Below are 18,665 nucleotides of genomic sequence, written 5' to 3'. Positions count from 1 at the left end.
TCCCACTACAACTAATAAAATTGATTATGCTTATGTGGAGAGTAATAATTTTGTGCATGAGACTCATGATAAGAATGCTTTATGTGATAGTTATATTGTTGAGTTTGCTCATGATACTACTGAAAGTTATTATGAGAGAGGAAAATATGGTTGTAGAAATTTTCATGTTACTAAAATGCCTCTCTATATGCTGAAATTTTTGAAGCTACACTTGTTTTATCTTCCTATGCTTGTCACTTTGCTCTTCATGAACTTGTTTATTTACAAGATTCCTATGCATAGGAAGCATGTTAGACTTAAATGTGTTTTGAATTTGCCTCTTGATGCTCTCTTTTGCTTCAAATACTATTTCTTGCGAGTGCATCATTAAAATTGCTGAGCCCATCTTAATGGCTATAAAGAAAGAACTTCTTGGGAGATAACCCATGTGTTTATTTTACTACAGCAACTTTATTTTATATTTGTGTCTTGGAAGTTGTTTACTACTGTAGCAACCTCTCCTTATCTTAGTTTAGTGTTTTGTTGTGCCAAGTAAAGTCGTTGATAGTAAGATTCATACTAGATTTGGATTACTGCACAGAATAAGATTTCTTTGCTGTCACGAATCTGGGCAAAATTCTCTGTAGGTAACTCAGAAAATTATGCCAATTTACGTGAGTGATCCTCAGATATGTACGCAACTTTCATTCAATTTGAGCATTTTCATTTGAGCAAGTCTGGTGCCTCAATAAAATTCGTCTTTACGAACTGTTCTGTTTTGACAGATTCTGCCTTTTATTTCGCATTGCCTGTTTTGATATGTTCGATGGATTTTTCGATTCCATTGACTTTCAGTAGCTTTGTGCAATGTCCAGAAGTGTTAAGAATGATTATGTCACCCCTGAACATGTATATTTTGATTGTGCACTAACTCTCTAATGAGTTGTTTTAAGTTTGGTGTGGAGGAAGTTTTCAAGGATCAACAGAGGGAGATGATACAACATGATCAAGGAGAGTGAAAGCTCTAAGCTTGGGGATGCCCCGGTGGTTCACCCCTGCATATATCAAGAAGACTCAAGCGTCTAAGCTTGGGGATGCCCAAGGCATCCCCTTCTTCATCGACAACATTATCAGGTTCCTCCCCTGAAACTATATTTTTATTCCGTCACATCTTATGTGCTTTGCTTGGAGCGTCGGTTTGTTTTTGTTTTTGTTTTTTTTGAATAAAATGGATCCTAGCATTCTTTGTGTGGGAGAGAGACACGCTCCGCTGTAGCATATGGACAAGTATGTCCTTAGGTTTTACTCATAATATTCATGGCGAAGTTTCTTCTTCGTTAAATTATTATATGGTTGGAATTGGAAAATGCTACATGTAGTAATTGCTATAATGTCTTGGATAATGTGATACTTGGCAATTGTTGTGCTCATGTTTAAGCTCTTGCATCATATGCTTTGCACCTATTAATGAAGAAATACATAGAGCATGCTAAAATTTGGTTTGCATATTTGGTCTCTCTAAGGTCTAGATAATTTCTAGTATTGAGTTTGAACAACAAGGAAGACGGTGTAGAGTCTTATAATGTTTACAATATGTCTTTTATGTGAGTTTTGCTGCACCAGTTCATCCTTGTGTTTGTTTCAAATAAACCTTGCTAGCCTAAGCCTTGTATCGAGAGGGAATACTTCTCATGCATCCAAAATCCTTGAGCCAACTACTATGCCATTTGTGTCCACCATACCTACCTACTACATGGTATTTCTCCGCCATTCCAAAGTAAATTGCTTGAGTGCTACCTTTAAAATTTCTATCCTCTACCTTTGCAATATATAGCTCATGGGACAAATAGCCTAAAAACTATTGTGGTATTGAATATGTACTTGTGCACTTTATCTCTTATGAAGTTGCTTGTTGTGCGATAACCATGCTCCTGGGGACGCCATCAACTACTCTTTGTTGAATATCATGTGAGTTGCTATGCATGTTCGTCTTGTCTGAAGTAAGGGAGATTTACCACCTTTATGGTTAGAGCATGCATGTTGTTAGAGAAGAACATTGGGCCGCTAACTAAAGCCATGATCCATGGTGGAAGTTTCAGTTTTGGACATATATCCTCAATCTCATATGAGAAAATTAATTGTTGCTACATGCTTATGCATTAAAGAGGAGTCCATTATCTGTTGTCTATGTTGTCCCGGTATGGATGTCTAAGTTGAGAATAATCAATAGCGAGAAATCCAATGCGAGCTTTCTCCTTAGACCTTTGTACAGGCGGCATAGAGGTACCCCTTTGTGACACTTGGTTAAAACATGTGCATTGCGATAATCCCAGTAATCCAAGCTAATTAGGACAAGGTGCGGGCACTATTAGTATACTATGCATGAGGCTTGCAACTTGTAAGATATAATTTACATAACACATATGCTTTATTACTACCGTTGACAAAATTGTTTCTTGTTTTCAAAACCGAAGCTCTAGCACAAATATAGCAATCGATGCTTTCCTCTGCGAAGGGCCATTCTTTTACTTTTATGTTGAGTCAGTTCACCTATTTCTCTCCACCTCAAGAAGCAAACACTTGTGTGAACTGTGCATTGATTCCTACATACTTACATATTTCACTTGTTATATTACTTTGCATTGACAATATCCATGAGATATACATGTTATAAGTTGAAAGCAACCGCTGAAACTTCATCTTCCTTTGTGTTGCTTCAATACCTCTACTATGAATTTATTGCTTTATGAGTTAACTCTTATGCAAGACTTATTGATGCTTGTCTTGAAGTACTATTCATGAAAAGTCTTTGCTTTATGATTCATTTGTTTACTCATGTCATATACATTGTTTTGATCGCTGCATTCATTACATATGCTTACAATAGTATGATCAAGGTTATGATGGCATGTCACTCCAGAAATTATCTGTGTTTATCGTTTACCTGCTCGGGACGAGCAGAAACTAAGCTTGGGGATGCTGATACGTCTCCGACGTATCGATAATTTCTTATGTTCCATGCCACATTATTGATGATATCTACTTGTTCTATGCATACTTTATGTCATATTTATGCATTTTCTGGAACTAACCTATTAACAAGATGCCGAAGAGCCAGTTGTTGTTTTCTGCTGTTTTTGGTTTCAGAAATCCTAGTAAAGAAATATTCTCGGAATTGGACGAAATCAACGCCCAGTGGCCTATTTTTCCACGAAGCTTCCAGAAGACCGGAGAGTCAACGAAGTGGGGCCACGAGGTGGCCAGGGGGTAGGCTGTCTCCTGGGCCCCTCGCGACGCCCCCTGACCTACCCTTCCACCTACAAATAGCCTTCGTCGCGAAACCCCCAGTACCGAGAGCCACGATACGGAAAACCTTCCAGAGACGCCGCCGCCGCCAATCCCATCTCGGGGGATTCAGGAGATCGCCTCCGGCACCCTGCCGGAGAGGGGAATCATCTCCCGGAGGACTCTACGCCGCCATGGTCGCCTCCGGAGTGATGTGTGAGTAGTCTACCCCTGGACTATGGGTCCAAAGCAGTAGCTAGATGGTTGTCTTCTCCTCATTGTGCTTAATTGTCGGGTCTTGTGAGCTGCCGAACATGACCAAGATCATCTATCTGTAATTCTATATGTTGTGTTTGTTGGGATCCGATGAATAGCGAATACTATGTTATGTTGATTATCAATTTATATCTATGTGTTGTTTATGATCTTGCATGCTCTCCGTTATTAGTAGAGGCTCTGGCCAAGTTTTTGCTAGTAACTCCAAGAGGGAGTATTTATGCTCGATAGTGGGTTCATGTCTCCGTGAATGCTGGGAGTGACAGAAACCTCTAAGGTTATGGATGTGCTGTTGCCACTAGGGATAAAACATTGATGCTATGTCCGAGGATGTAGTTATTGATTACATTACGCGCAATACTTAATGCAATTGTCTGTTGTTAGCAACTTAATACTGGAAGGGGTTCGGATGATAACCTGAAGGTGGACTTTTTAGGCATAGATGCATGCTGGATAGCGGTCTATGTACTTTGTCGTAATGCCCAATTAAATCTCACTATACTCATCATAATATGTATGTGCATGGTCATGCCCTCTCTATTTGTCAATTGCCCAACTGTAATTTGTTCACCCAACATGTTGTTTATCTTATGGGAGAGACACCTCTAGTGAACTGTGGACCCCGGTCCAATTCTCTATACTGAAATACAATCTACTGCAATACTTGTTCTATCGTTTTTCTGCAAACAATCATCTTCCACACTATACATCTAATCCTTTGTTACAGCAAGCCGGTGAGATTGACAACCTCGCTGTTTCGTTGGGGCAAAGTACTTGGTTTGTGTTGTGCAGGTTCCACGTTGGCGCCGGAATCCCTGGTGTTGCGCCGCACTACATCTCGCCGCCATCAACCTTCAACGTGCTTCTTGACTCCTACTGGTTCGATAAACCTTGGTTCTTACTGAGGGAAACTTGCCGCTGTGCGCATCACACCTTCCTCTTGGGGTTCCCAACGGACGCGTGTCGAACGAAAAGACAATACGTCAACCACGCGCATCATTATCGAAGACTTACAAATGTTCAATGGAAAATAGTTGAGAGAAGACTTCAAAAATATTTTAGTAGTTGGAAGGGTAAATTGTTGTCCCTTAGAGGAAGATTGGTACTCATTAATTCTGTACTGACAAATATGGTACTATATAAGATTTCTTTCTTTCTTTTGCCAAAAGGAATCTTGCATAAACTCGATTATTATCGATCCAGATTCTTTTGGCAGCGGACAATGAGAAAAAAAATCGACTGGTTAAATAGAGCATAGTTTGTAGACCCAAAGACTAAGGTAGGCTTGGTGTTCATAATCTTGAGATCAAGAACTCTGCTTTACTAGGTAAGTGGATGTTTAAGCTTCTTACTGAGTATGGAGTTTGGCAAACTATTCTGAGACGGAAGTACATCGGCTCGAAGGCGCTATCCCAAATGGTATGGAAACCAGGGGATTCGTATTTTTGGGCTGGGCTAATGGCTTCAAAGAAATTCTTCTTTCGGCATGGTACTTTTTCCATTAACGATGGAATGCAGATACGGTTTTGGGAGGACATTTGGTTAGGCAATGTTCCCCTATGTGAACGGTATCTTGCTTTATATAGTATTGTTCATCGCAAAAGTGATATCATTGCTACAGTAATGGCTACCTCACCTCCGGATGTGATGTTCGGACGAGAGCAAAGGTTGTCACGAATTTGACCCCAAAACCTCTCCAATTTCGCCCAAAAATTTCCAAAAAAAAATTCCCCAAAATAGCTCGAATTTGGATCTTAGGATTTGTTGCGTTTTTTGTGGTTTTGGTCCACAGATCTTGTGTTATTGGTGTTGATCTACACTTCCCCTACTTTTCCCCGATTTGATGGGTCCAAGGCTAGAACTCCTTACTAGTTTGTTTGGAGGATATCCAACTTTCGAATGCACCTGATAAATTTCAGTGGAATCTACATGGCAATGGCGCTTTCTCGGTAGATTCCCTTTACAAAGCAATCCTCCAATCAGATATACCAGTTGATAGAAACAAAAAAATGGAAGATGAAAATACAGTTAAAAATCAAAAAAAAATTGTATGATATCTTTGTCGTGGGGTTGTACTTACCAAAGTAAATCTTGTTTAGCGGAACTGGCATAGAAGTACTCTGGCATTAAAACGAGACTATTAAACACTTACTTTTCTAATGTCGGTTTGCTAAATCTATATGGTCGATCATCCAAGTAGTTTCTAGCTTTTATCCTTTGACTAGTGTTGCCAATGCATTTGGTAATTGGCTTCATGTATTGATTTAAGGTTTCAAAGACTAATTAGGATGGGTGCGCTTGCAGTTATCTGCACGCTATGGCTACGTAGAAATGATAAAAATAAAAACATTAATATAAAAAAAATTCATGTCACACAGATTTTTTATTTTGTAAAATCAACCTAACCAATTTTCATTCAGCGGATATTTTGGATTTCTTTTGTTTAAAACTTGAAAAACCCGAGCTCGGGTGCCAAAATCCTCATGCCTGCGCCAACTTTTCTTGAGCTAGTTCATCTGCACCTGATATACTCCGTATATGCTTGCACGCAGGAGCTTACTGCCTCGGGGCTCAGCCTCGTCGGTGCGCGCGGGTACACCTGAGAAATCAGGCATACGAAAACGTACGTGCAGCGCGCATCGTTACAGCGGGTAGCCGCAGAGACGAGTTACGCGCGTGCAGGGGCAGCTGCCGGAGCCGGACGTCGCCCGGCGCCCGCGCCCGCGCGTACGGCGCCGACAGCGATCCATGGCCCGGCGGCGCTGGGCACGCACAGGAGGGAGACCCGCCCGGCCGGCGCCGTTGGGGCCACAAAAAATCAAAAATCATCAGCCGGCACTCGTAACGTCCCTTGGGGCCGGTGGTGCTGCGGCTGTTGCAGGCGAGTTGATTGCATTGCAACTTTACCAGACGTACTCGCTGCGGGCCTGCGTTGCGTCGGGTCGGCAGCCAGCAGGCTCACCCCGCCAGTCTCCAAACTCCGATCTAGACGTCTAGTGCTACATGAGCTCGTTTTGACCATGGCCAACGAGGATGTTTACATGCTTCATTAGCAAGGCAGCAGTACTATGTTCTTAATTGATTGAAAAGGCAAGGCCTTTGTCATCTATTGAGAAAGAGAAAACAATGCGAGCAACACCCCATATCTCCACCATTTCATTGGTACTCCCTTTGTTTCCAAATATAAGAGGTTTCCAGACTTCAAGCGTGCTGCCTCCATGTTGTATAACTACTATTTCCAGGAATACTAGAGTACTCCCTCAAGTTCAAAATAATTGACCAAAAATAGATATATCCAGATATGTTTTATTACTACGTACACACATTCATTTTCTGGCAGTTATCTTGAACCGGAGGGAGTAGTACCCAACGGAGTGAACTTTGTAGTAACTTTTTCTTTTAGCATCTTCAACTTTGTAACTGTAAAAATGAAGTGATAAGGTTACAGCCAAATAATTGAGAAGTGTTCTCTTGGCATCCGTTGACTTGCACAGTGGACAGGCCTCCAATTGCAAGAATTAGAGGTTCAGGGCAAATAAAGGGAGCATGCGTCAGTACAGCATACATAATGCCAACATGTTCTGATTTCTTGGTTACCCGTTGAGACCACAAGCTGGAAAAGGTAACACACTACACACCACGTGTAGGATCTTCTCTATAATTGGCGATGTGGACTTGACAAGGATGCGCCTAAAACAAGCCAGGACCACGTCGGAGGCCATTCGAGAGCCTAACCCAGAAACATCGGGTCATAATTTCTGATCCACCGGCAGCTTTGCTGTGTGCATCAGGGATTACATCATATACACAGTATAGAGCGTTAGGATGAGCCTAGCAGATTTGGCATGGTGCAGCTTTCCGCTCTCATCCATTCGCAGGGACAGCACTAAAACGACTTCTTGCTAGGCACAGTGATGTAAAACAACACAAGGAATAGCTACTTGCTCGGCCAGGGTAACAGGCTTCAGGGTACTACCCTGGAGACGGATGTGTCATGGGTGTTCGACCTGTTGGTGGTGAACTTCGACAAGATAGCCAGGGAGAAAACTCCCAGTGGCCTTGAGCTGGATGTGTAACTGCCTTCGTACATGTTGCCGCTTTTCACCACAATCACCATTTCACATTTCTCTCTGAGGAGGAGATCCATCACATGCTCAAGCGAGGTTGAAGTGGGCACGCAGAGTGGTTGTCTCGCCATTGAAAGAAGAGGCGCATCCATCTGGAACAAGAAAAATAAAGGGGCTCAGACCTACAACAGGAAACCCAATAAAGGTGCCCAGAATCACAGGAAAATACTTGGAAGAGAAAAACACCAAATATAACTAAATTAATTGAAGCACCCAAACCGACTGAGCACAAAACCTGAACTAGCTGGTTTAGCAAAATACTGTTCCTTGCTACTAAAAAGCAGCGCCAGCTGGTCCAGTATATTTTTTACCAGTGCCAATGCTACAATTGCTGATCCTGACTGGAGGACAACCTACCTCCGTACAATCATGGCTGTGAACAATTCCAGTACAAGCCCCCCAGTCATTCACAAGAGGAACCACAGAGTCTTTTAAGAATCGCATCACAACGTTCCCCAATATTAAGTCACCACATAGCGGTCTAGTTTCTCGAAATGGAAGCATATACTTCTCGACGGGATCATTCAAGAGAATCTACAATGCCATTGGACAAAACTTCAGACATAAGCAAGTTGAAGTTAAGAATGGTTATAAGATGGGAATGAAATGGGCACACAACCTGTGGAAATACATGCGGTCTAAGAGGAGAGTTGGTGAATCCAGATAGCGTTTCAACTTTTAGTGCCACCTGGTATGAACAGAAACGAGCAAACTTAACGATGATAATGTTTCTGTCACATCAAGTTCATTGAACTGGCAAAACATAATAGTGTTTGCCCTTTACTTCAGACAAGTCTGGATAAGATAGAAACTAAGTGAGCCAAGTTAAGTTCAGCCACAGGTCTTCTCAGTCCATCTATTAATTCATATGAACCAGTCAGACTATTATCATCAAAATTGACAGAACAGCTCCTTCAAATATTGCAATATCTTTACACTAGAACATGCAATATCTCACCAAAGAAATATGAGCAATTTCAGAAGGAAGAAACTCCTGATATATAGTGGTTAAGTCACCACACCTAATAGAAAACCGGATCAATGTTCCCAAACTATAATGACTGAAACCAACAAAAAGCTAGCAATAGTTGTTGCCAGATACAGTAAGGAACTATCAAGCTAGTGTTTCAATTTGGCTATAACTTATTAAGATTATGTATGACTCTTCAATGCCTGAAAACTAAATAAAAGAATGTGAGCTCAATCCAGTGCATTTGCAGAATATTAAAGTTTTTTTTTTTTTTGGAGAACGCAGAATATTAAAGTTGTGAAAGTAATTCTGCACGCTTGCATAGGATAGCAATATTTGAAACTCGGATTGAAACAGAGACAACAACCTCTCAGGCCTTGTTTGGCTAGCAAGTTTTGACCGGTTTTGCAGTGTATATTTCAAGTGTAATTAGATAAATGTTCTCAAATCCACCAAACTAGCTGTTTGGTTGAAGAGTATTAGAACGAGTAATACCGAGTTTAGATCCTAAAACTCGTCGGGTTGAAAGGGAATCGAAACGCGAGGTATCGTTCGCGTTTTTTACACTTCGCGACGCAGCGAACTCACTGGATACAGCGCATGCAGCGGACCTGTGTCGCGGCCCCGCGCCGTGTGAACACGGGAAAACCATCGATGTAGCCGTGGCTGGCGGGAGGTAGCACATGCATCCACAGCGTGTGTTCACACTGGAAACTGCAGGCAACCATCACACCTGCCGTGCACGGTCTAGTGCCCTATAGAGTATTAAAAGTATGGAGGGTAAAATTTCACCAAAAACTCTCCATGAAACACCTCCTAACACCTACATATACACTTGCACCAAACAAGGCCTCAAGGTGCATGCCTACAACAACGAATAACAGAGCTCAGAGTAATTGACATTATATACAACATGAAAATACAACATTTCCGCACCATTGTTTTCCAGCCAAGCTAACACTAAGAAACATGTCAAGTACATTTAAATTCATCGGAGAACTCAGGGCACAGCAAATCCTATAGAGATTCCATGTCTGTTTTTAATTTAAGAAATGAATGAAGAGAACAAAAGGAACATACCAGGCCTACTCTACTTGTCCAAGAGAAATGCTCCTTCCCCTTAACTATCCTTCTGAGAAGTCCTTTAGCCACATCTATCTGTAAAGCATTTAATCAGCCAGCAAGGCATGACCATCTCAAAATCTCAAGACTATTTTGGCAAAGAGTAAGAAAAAGTAAGACACTCGGGGAGTGAAGAAGTCTAGATACAAAGAGTAATCATGAGCATTGGATTGCTGTGTTGCATCTGGTAGCATAGTCAAGTCTGAAGGAAAACACTTGCAGTTTAACCGCTCACAGGTGCAGGCCTGTGTTTTCATTTATACTTTACGCTCCTTAGTCTGGCATTTTCTTTTCTTACATGAATTACTAATACAGAAGTAGAGGAATCTATTCCCAGTATTTCAAATGCACATCGACTGTATCTATCTAGTTAAGAAACAAAAAAAAAACAATCGACTGTATCTATCTAGTGCGGTATGACAAATGGGGAACAGTCTACCGTTAGCAGCTTAGCTGAGCCTAATAAGCCTCGGAAAACAATTCAATCAACAATGTAATTTCTGCTCTCTTGATAGGAACTGAAGACAGTGAACAGTTTACAAGTTGAATACAACATCATAATATATTTGCATGAAAGGACTTTGATGTGAGCCTTTTAACAGGATATACTTTCAAGTTCGTTGGTAGTAAGCACATCAACACAGAAGGCACAACTGTTCTCTTACATAGTATGCATCCCATTACAAAAGGTGTTGTTACTTTACCCAACTCAGTAAAACTTTACCAAAATCAGTAACCAAGTGACCAAACTATGCATGGGCAACAAATCCAAATCAAGTTCTCAAACAATAAAATTCCTGCTAAATTTCATGCATACCTGATTGTTATTTAAAGCAGCTTCCATTAATAGCTCAACTGCCTCTTGTTTAGCTGAACGGCTAATGGATCCAGCTGAATCTGGCCACATGCGTTTGTACAGTCTCTTTACCATATCAAAATCACCTATAGTAGCAAAAGCTCTCATGATTGAAAGATAAAGATGAGGTTTGGGCCTCAAGTCTTTGTTGGTGCCAACCTGCTTTATTAACTCGCCAAAAATGCAAAGAGCCCCTACAACAGAAGTATATTAGAACAAAATTTTCTACAGGCAGATGGTAGCAACATATTTTATCACCAACAACATAACATATTCAAACCAAAGAGTCATATTTACAGTTACATTGTACAAGGAGTTCTTTTTTGTAGGAGATGACAGCTAAGAGCACAGCAAGAATGTCCAGTATACACAGGGCACAACGAATTTGATATAAAAGGCAAATGCCCAATTCTTCACACTGTCAAGCCACCGAATCCCACAAGACACATGAACCCAAACGAGCACTGGTGGAAGCTGGATCACGGATGGTTAATGTTTTGTAGATAGCAGTCCTTAGGATGAGCAGCGAGGCATGATCTGATCTGGATGGGGTAGAACTCATGGTGTGCAGAAACATGTTGCTGGCTGAATGGATGGGATGGCTATTCTAGAAGGGGTCCAAGGCATCATCGTCGTCGCCGATTACCCAGTGATTGCTGAAAGCGACTGTGCTGGGCCGATATCTCAGCTGTCGGGGCAGGCCCCTCACATTCAGAATTAATAAACATGTATGAGGCCACTCAAATTCTTCTCACTCATTTACCAGGTTACAGAATTCAGAAAGTTCATAGAACTGCCATGGTTTAGCTAGGTTCTGTAGAGAGGTGTGGAACATGGTGTTTTGCAAGGGGCAGTCCCAACTTCCATGTACCAATCAGCCCTGAATATGAAACTTCCTTCATATAAATCCAATATCAAGAGTCAAATCTATAGGCACGTTCCAATCCCTCTAGTCCCTTTTTACAGCCTATGCCCATGTCAACTTTGGTCGCCCTCTGCACCTCCTTGTATTTTTCGTACCCTTTAGGCTACCACTATTAACTGTGCTTCTGGAGGCCTCCACTGGCTATGCCCAAAACAACTTAGTCAGTGTTGTAATAGCTTCTCGTTGATCAGTGTCACCCCTACCCTATCACTTATTACCTCGTTCCTAATTCGGTCCTTTCTTGTATGGCCACACATCCACCATAGCATGCGCATATCCGTGACACTCATTTATTGGATGTGCTGTCTTTCAGTGGTTTAATGTACATTCTGCCCGAACATGTATCGGTGGCACTATCACCTGCCCGAACACTTTCACAACATTGTCGTGCATATCTTTGATGTGGGTTAATGTACTTTGCTGGAAGTTCATGTTTCTCCAGCACCCACCAATTGACCGTCCTTGATATCTTGTCATATGCCTTCTCCAAGTTGATGAAGACCATATGGAGGTCATTCTTTTGCTCCCTATATATCGCCATAAGTTGGTGCCATCAAAGGAGTGATCCAGCTGGAGCATAGTGCTCCCATTCGCATCACTAAATAACCCATCAAAGTAATGCCTCCATCGGTTCTTGATCTCTTCATCTTTCACAAGAAGTAGATTAGCCTCATCCTTGATGCATTTAACTTGGTCGAGGTCTCTTCTCTCCCTCTCACGAATTTTCACCATTTTAGATGTCCTTTTTGTCTTCCTTTGCGTCTACTCTCTCATATAGCTCATCACAGGCCCACCCCCTTTGCCAACTCTTGTAGCACTCCTTGCACTACTAGGAAAAGGGCTATAGCTGCACGGACTAGTGCCGGCGCACCAATATTGACGCGCGCCGGTGGCAAGTACCGCCGGCACGCCATAATAGGGCCGCGCCGGCGAAGAACTGATACTGCCAGCACACCAAAAATTTAGTGCGCCGGGGATAAAGTTCGAAGAGGTCCGGGCCAGATCAAAAAATTTGAGCCCCCTTACCCCTGGTGCGCCTCTATATACCACCGGCGCACCACCATAGAGGCGCGCCGGGGGTAAGGGGAGCACAGATTTTCGTCTGAGTTTTGATAAAAATAAAAGAATTAAATCCTTCGAGTTGCCCATGTGTTATGCCATCTAGTTTTAATGAAAATTTAAAAATATGAATTTCAATATATTATGCAAAATGGCATCATTTTTGGGTAAAACCGGATTTCTGATTGCATACGACCTCCGATGAAAAACTTTTTATATCAAAATCTATCTACGCGAAATTTCCTATCCGATTTCAACTACCTATGGTTGTTTAGCGATTTTTTAGATTCCCAAAATTCGAAAAGGAAATCAGAGTTTTTTGAGGTTTTAGATTTTGATTAAAAAAATATAAAAATACCCCCAGCGCACCACCATACTAGGTGCGCTGGCGGTAACCTCTCCTATATAGGCACAAACAAGCCTCCTCCTCTTCCACTTCTCCTCTCCTCCTTCACTTCTCCTTCTCCTCCGGCCTCCTCCTCCTCTTTCACTTCTCCTACTCCTCCTCCTCCTCCTCCTCCTCCTCCTTCACTTCTCCATTCATCCTCCTCCTCCTCCGGCCACCTTCTCTTCTCCTCCCTCCACTTTACCTTCTCCTCTTCTACCTTCTTCATATCCCTTCCTCCGGCAAGAACCTTCTCAAGCTACTCACCGGCGACCACCTCATCGACCTCCCTCTGACGAGCTTCTACCTCCGGCCGGCCTCCGTCCGACAAGCTTCTCCGGTGACCTCCTCTCACTCCGACGGCCACCTCCTTTCACTCCAATGGACATGGCCATGGCGACAACCACGGTGACGGAGTCGACCATATCGACACAAACTAGAACTCGACCTACACCTAGATCTATCTAGATCTAGATCTAGATTGGACTTTTTTTGAATCCTGGAAATAATACCGTGCGCCGACAATAACTCATATTACCGCTAGCGCACGGGCTAGTGCGCCCGCAATAACCCATTATCACCGGCATGTTCCCACCGGCGGGCTCTAGTGCGCCAGCAGTAGCCTTTTTTGGTGCGCCGGCAGTAAGGCTTTTCCTAGTAGTGTTGATAGCACTTTGGACATCCTCATTCCACCACCATGTGTCCTTAGCTTCATGCTTCTTGCCCTTTGTCGCCTCAAGCACTGCACCTCCCTAGCTACCTTTCGAGTCCAAGTTGCCTTCTTCACCCACATGCTATCGGCACCTGCCTCTTCATCACATGGTCCTTTCGTGCAGCGTGATCATCTTCTCCTTCTGTTGTGCTTCACCTTTCGTCTTCCACACTTTGTTCTTGTGATTTTGGCACCTTTGACCCGCAAGACACATGCATGACAGCGAAAGTCGGTCACCACCAGCTTATGTTGCGCAACATACTCTCTAGGAATCACCTTACAATCCAAACAAGCCCTCCTATCCATTCTTCTAATAAGGACAAGATCAATCTGGCTAGAGTGTTGGGAACTACTGAAGGTCACTAGGTGAGATTGCATCTTCCTAAAGAAGGTGCTAGCTATGAAACGGTTGTAGCTTATCGCAAAGTCTAGGATGTCGTTACCCTTCTGGTTTCTGTCGCCATACCCAAAGCCCCCATGCACCTCCTCAAACCCTATGTTAGTTGTACTCACATGGCCATTGCGATCTCCTCAATTGAAGAGCTGCTCATTTGTCGGTACATTTCTAACCACGTCCTCCATCATCCCAAAATTGGCTCCTAGCACTCATATCGGCCCTGCCGGTGGGACATAAGCACTAAGAACTTTCAGGTTCCAATATGGCGCGTCGCTGAGAGGGTTACGTCCCAACTAATATCTATCGGGGTTCGTATCCATAGGAATGGCTCGTTTTGACGTTGGCTTGCCAACACAACCCTCCTCCTTTACCTAGGCTTGAGAATGGCTATTCCTAAAAAGCACAAGCAGAGTTTTTGCGAATCGGATATACCAAACAAACAAAAAGATAAAATCACCTTTTTAAAATGGGTAGTAGCACTACTAAGGCATGTGGATAGAAAATAACATCAAATGCAAGGATACCACTGTTATTTTTCAACTTGAGAAGACGTAGTATCACCAAGCAGATTGACCCACTAGAAACATGCTATATAGCTTACCATCAATGGAACCGCAAGCTAGAAAGGCATCTGCCATAGCTGTATATGCAGTCCTATCAATTAAAATAAGTGACGATTTCATCTCCACCACAATCTTCAAAACTGAATAAAGATCTTGGCTATTTCCTAAACCCTGCAACATGTTTAATAACTTGCACATTTAAAAACCATTAAAAACAATACTGAATTCATAAAACAGCTAAAAAAACCTGTGAGCCTATGTAAGGCAATCACTGAATCACCTTAAGTAATGTTGTGTAGGTAACAGCATCCGGGAGGAGTTCAGGATTATCATCCCTTTTAGCTTCTTCCTGTATTGTAACGAAAGCAACTCACTGTCATCATGCGAGGCAACATGTATATGCAAAACAATTTTGTGGCTAAAACTGGCCTTTCCAACACTTGTGGGACACCTTCATATCTTTAAGAAACTGGAAAGCCTTCTCAATCTCTTCTGATTTCACGCAAGCAAAAATGATGGTGTTGTATGTCAATCTATCAGGCTTCAACCCTTGGCGCAATATCTCATCTTTAACAGTCAAAGCTCCCAGAGGGAAGTTGCTTTTTATGTATCCCTGGAGGAAGTTCAATTCAAGAATTTACAAACTGCTACTGTGATAGCAATGAAAAAGGAGAGCCATCTTAGAAAAAGATTTGCAAGGGCGACTAAGAGATACCTTCATCAGTAAGTTGTATAGTAACACAGATTGGCCTTCATAAAGGACTTGCCGAAAACGGGCAACAAGAGCATTGGCACGCCTCATATCTCCTGGTCAAATGAAAGTTAAACTCCTTCAGCAACCAGCAAGCTAGTGTGGGTCCAAGAATTTTCGGTGGTAAACAGATATGCATAGAATATGTGGCCAAGAAGTGTAAACCGTAACAAGAGCGTGCACATGAGCATAACTACCAGAAACTGATCAAACTTAGTCCCCACTATACTTCGGATGCAACATGAAAAAACATACCTGGAACCTAAGTACATATTTATTGCAACCAAACAGTAGAATTGGACCCTCAATTCCAGATTTCCCAATTCAGAGCCCAATTCATTGCAACCAAACACAGCATTAGTGATATTTCCTTTTGTTATTTCCACTATACAAGTCAGCATTCAGTTATATCATTCATTCATATCGAAACTGCAAGAAAGGCAGCCCATGGCCAGTTTAAACAGCCTTCTCTTTTGATTGATAGTGGCTTAACAGCCAACTTATCTGCTTAAATTCTCTCTCTTACGACCTCTTTGTGCTCCATTTGGCAATGTGGTGAATTTTTTCCTTCTTCCATGGCTTTTTTCCACAGCAGATTATAAAATATGTTCAGCACAGCACAACTTAGCAACCGAAAATTGAGGCTAGAGCTATTTGTTAGGGTCTCCCAATTTAAAAAGGAGGCATATTGGTTCATTCCAAAAGATAACGGAAAACTGAGAAAGACAGATTTATCTGCAATCTCATCTCCCTCGTATAGAGGCCATAGTCCTCTCAGACCACCCTCTTGGTGATGTTTATTCTACATTTGTATAATAATGCATTAGCGTACATTATACTACTAAATTTACAGTACAATGTAGAATAAACAGAACTCAAACTCATATACATATTACCAGCAGAAGAATTCATAATTAGAGTAAACTGCATAGTACACCATATATATTGCCGAAACGGCACGTCTAATCAATTTTTTTCACATAGCACCAGGAGTAATGGCATGGTGTTGCAAGTTGCCAAAGGTAATCCTCCAGTTTGGTCATACCAAGATAGTGATAAGCAGGATCCACTTGCAGCAGTCCCTAGCCACACCGGTGCCTGGGGCTCTTACACGTGAATATAGACCAGCAAAAGACCAAAATTTGCACAAAAGGTACAATACCGATTGCAACAATATCCAGCCACAAACCAACACAGAAGAAATAAAAAATAAATCTTATTCTAGCAAGCATGTCTGACCAGGCCACAAAGTTAGGGTGGCACTGACTGAAACTAGATTGCAACTAACGCGATTTTTGTCCTAATCATTTCAATATACGTGGAAGAATGTACAATTTTGAATTTACTCATTCAGAACTAACACAGTATTTTATAGGAGGCATGCGCATGACTGTGTAACCATGTGCTGTTTATATATTAGACACCAGGAACAATGCTTTCCCGTGGATGGGCCAAATACAGCTTAGGACTTTGATTCTGGTATCAATTGAGTTTTATGAATAAGCTGTTCAGCAATATAGAAGTTCCTCCGAGCAGTGACTTATTCTTGTACTAGTATTGTTCTCAGACGTCTCTAGTGGTCTTGTCAGACGTCTCTAGTGGTTTTGTGCAACAAGTGACAATGGACCTGATGCAACATACAAGTATACTGTAAGATGATCCATCTTGCACGAACCTGCTTCGATAAGTGTGTTTAGAAAACCACAGATAAGATGAGGAGAGAGGCTGGGGCACCCAACAGAAGTATCTTTCTCAATTGATTCCAGTATCTCGAATGCTTCATCAATCCTTCTAGCTATCCCCAGACCCTTCAATTAGAGCACATTAAACTGTAAGATTCTCTACCAGATCCTTAGTCGAAGTAATCGATCAGAAGTAGACGCAGTTGGAAAATGATTGTTGCACCACATATTTTGAGAAGATACCATTGAAGTTAATTCAATAAAAGATGCAAGAATATATGTACTCTAGAGTAGGAGAAATAGAACAAGATTGTTGATCGGGGGTTGAGATATTGACGGTTCAGACAATTTGAGATGGAAATTTAAGGAAGCTGATAGAGCACGGTGAATCTGAGTAGGACGCAAAAGCTCGAAACAGCACCTAGCGCGTACATGATGGTTGGTCCAAACCATGAATGTCGATGTCAAACAGCAGTAAATGCGGGGAAAAAATATGGTATACCTTGAGCAGGATACCGTAGGAGACGGCGTCGACGCCGCACCCCATGGGCCCCCGCATTTCGTCGAAGAGCTGGACGGCGAGGTCGACGTCGCCGCAGCTCACGCAGGCCTCGAGCACGGCGTTCATGACGATGATGTTGGTCCCCCCGCCCCTGCCGGAGCGCGCGCGCCGCTTGGACGCCTCCACCTCCGCCATGATCTGCGCCGGCGCGCAGCAGCAGAAACCTCGAGTGAGAAACGGCCCCCAAATCCAAAACCAACGGGGCGAATGGGGTCGGCGGGGAGGAGCATGGCCGTGCCGTGCCGTACCTGGGCGAGCTGCTTGCGACGGGTGAGGTCGACGATGCGGGCGGTGAGGCGGCGGAGGTTGGGCAGTGGGCGCTCGTTGGGGGAGGGGCGGGGCGGGCGAGCGGAGGAGGAGTAGGAGGAGGAGAAGGTTCTGGAAGGCTCGGGAGGCGCGGAGAGGGTGGGGAGGAGGGGCTCGCGGCGGGAGGAGGCCGGCGAGGGGGAGAGGAACCGCGGCCTTATCAGCATCATCGTCTCTTCGGGAGGTGTGAGCTGCGCGTGCGAGCGCGAGCGCGGGCGCGGGTGGAGTGGATAGAGGAGGGGGTCGCCGGTGGTGTTGCCTAGTCGCCGTGGCACTTGGCGCGGATTTTCTGGGGCCTGACTCCGCAGGCCAGGGCCTCTTTGAACACACACTATTTATTTATTTATTTTCGACCCCATGTATTTTCAGCTATTACAAAATAAAATTAAACAAGAGGTAGCCCAAAAGTTCTAGGACCATCGTTAAGGTCGTGAAGTAAATCTTATTATCAAACTAAGAATCAAGATTACTTATTATAGAGGATGCCATCTCCATTGAGGCGGATGAAAAACTAGACAACGCTACTTTAAAAAAAACTTCACACGTATATCGGGTCTCCCACCCCTCATGGCACCGGGGAGGCCGACCGGAGGAGGAGAAATCACCCTAGGAAGGAGACGTAGGTGGAGGTGAGTAGGTGACACTATGAAACAACGAGATGTCGCCTAAAGGGGAGGTGAATAGGCGTTTAAAAACTCTTACGGATTT

The 18,665-nt window shown here is 43.0% G+C and overlaps 1 protein-coding gene across 2 annotated transcripts; it reads right to left on the bottom strand.

Moving 5' to 3' along the window:
* Positions 1-7,049: 7,049 nt before the first annotated feature.
* Positions 7,050-18,189, bottom strand: LOC127301487 (pentatricopeptide repeat-containing protein At5g10690). 2 transcript variants are annotated; one of them, XM_051331744.2, is made up of 12 exons: positions 17,900-18,183; positions 17,592-17,789; positions 17,083-17,215; positions 15,372-15,463; positions 15,108-15,269; positions 14,937-15,005; positions 14,695-14,827; positions 10,577-10,809; positions 9,718-9,795; positions 8,287-8,355; positions 8,025-8,201; positions 7,050-7,759 (listed from the first exon to the last, which is right to left on the bottom strand). In XM_051331744.2, the coding sequence occupies exons 1-12, from the start codon at positions 18,125-18,127 to the stop codon at positions 7,505-7,507; spliced, it is 1,827 nt and encodes a 608-aa protein (XP_051187704.1). In that variant the 5' UTR covers positions 18,128-18,183; the 3' UTR covers positions 7,050-7,504. The 2 variants fall into 2 exon arrangements, with proteins under 2 accessions (XP_051187704.1, XP_051187705.1); XM_051331745.2 differs by lacking the exons at positions 8,025-8,201; positions 8,287-8,355 and having other exon boundaries at positions 17,900-18,189.
* Between the last annotated feature and the right edge of the window lie 476 nt (positions 18,190-18,665).

This window comes from Lolium perenne, chromosome 5 (assembly GCF_019359855.2).
Source record: "Lolium perenne isolate Kyuss_39 chromosome 5, Kyuss_2.0, whole genome shotgun sequence".
Taxonomy (NCBI): domain Eukaryota; kingdom Viridiplantae; phylum Streptophyta; class Magnoliopsida; order Poales; family Poaceae; genus Lolium; species Lolium perenne.
The sequence above is the reverse complement of the archived record's forward strand: the minus strand, read 5'-3'. Positions and strand labels throughout refer to the sequence as shown.

Bases quoted from the DNA above. Each gene is read 5' to 3' on its own strand.
- LOC127301487 (XM_051331744.2), bottom strand. From the start codon at position 18,127: ATGATGCTGATAAGGCCGCGGTTCCTCTCCCCCTCGCCGGCCTCCTCC. The intron at 17,216-17,591 runs GTATACCATATT...CTCTAATTGAAG, and splicing joins CCTACGGTATCCTGCTCAAG to GGTCTGGGGATAGCTAGAAG. The intron at 14,828-14,936 runs GTGATTCAGTGA...AACATGTTGCAG, and splicing joins CCTACACAACATTACTTAAG to GGTTTAGGAAATAGCCAAGA.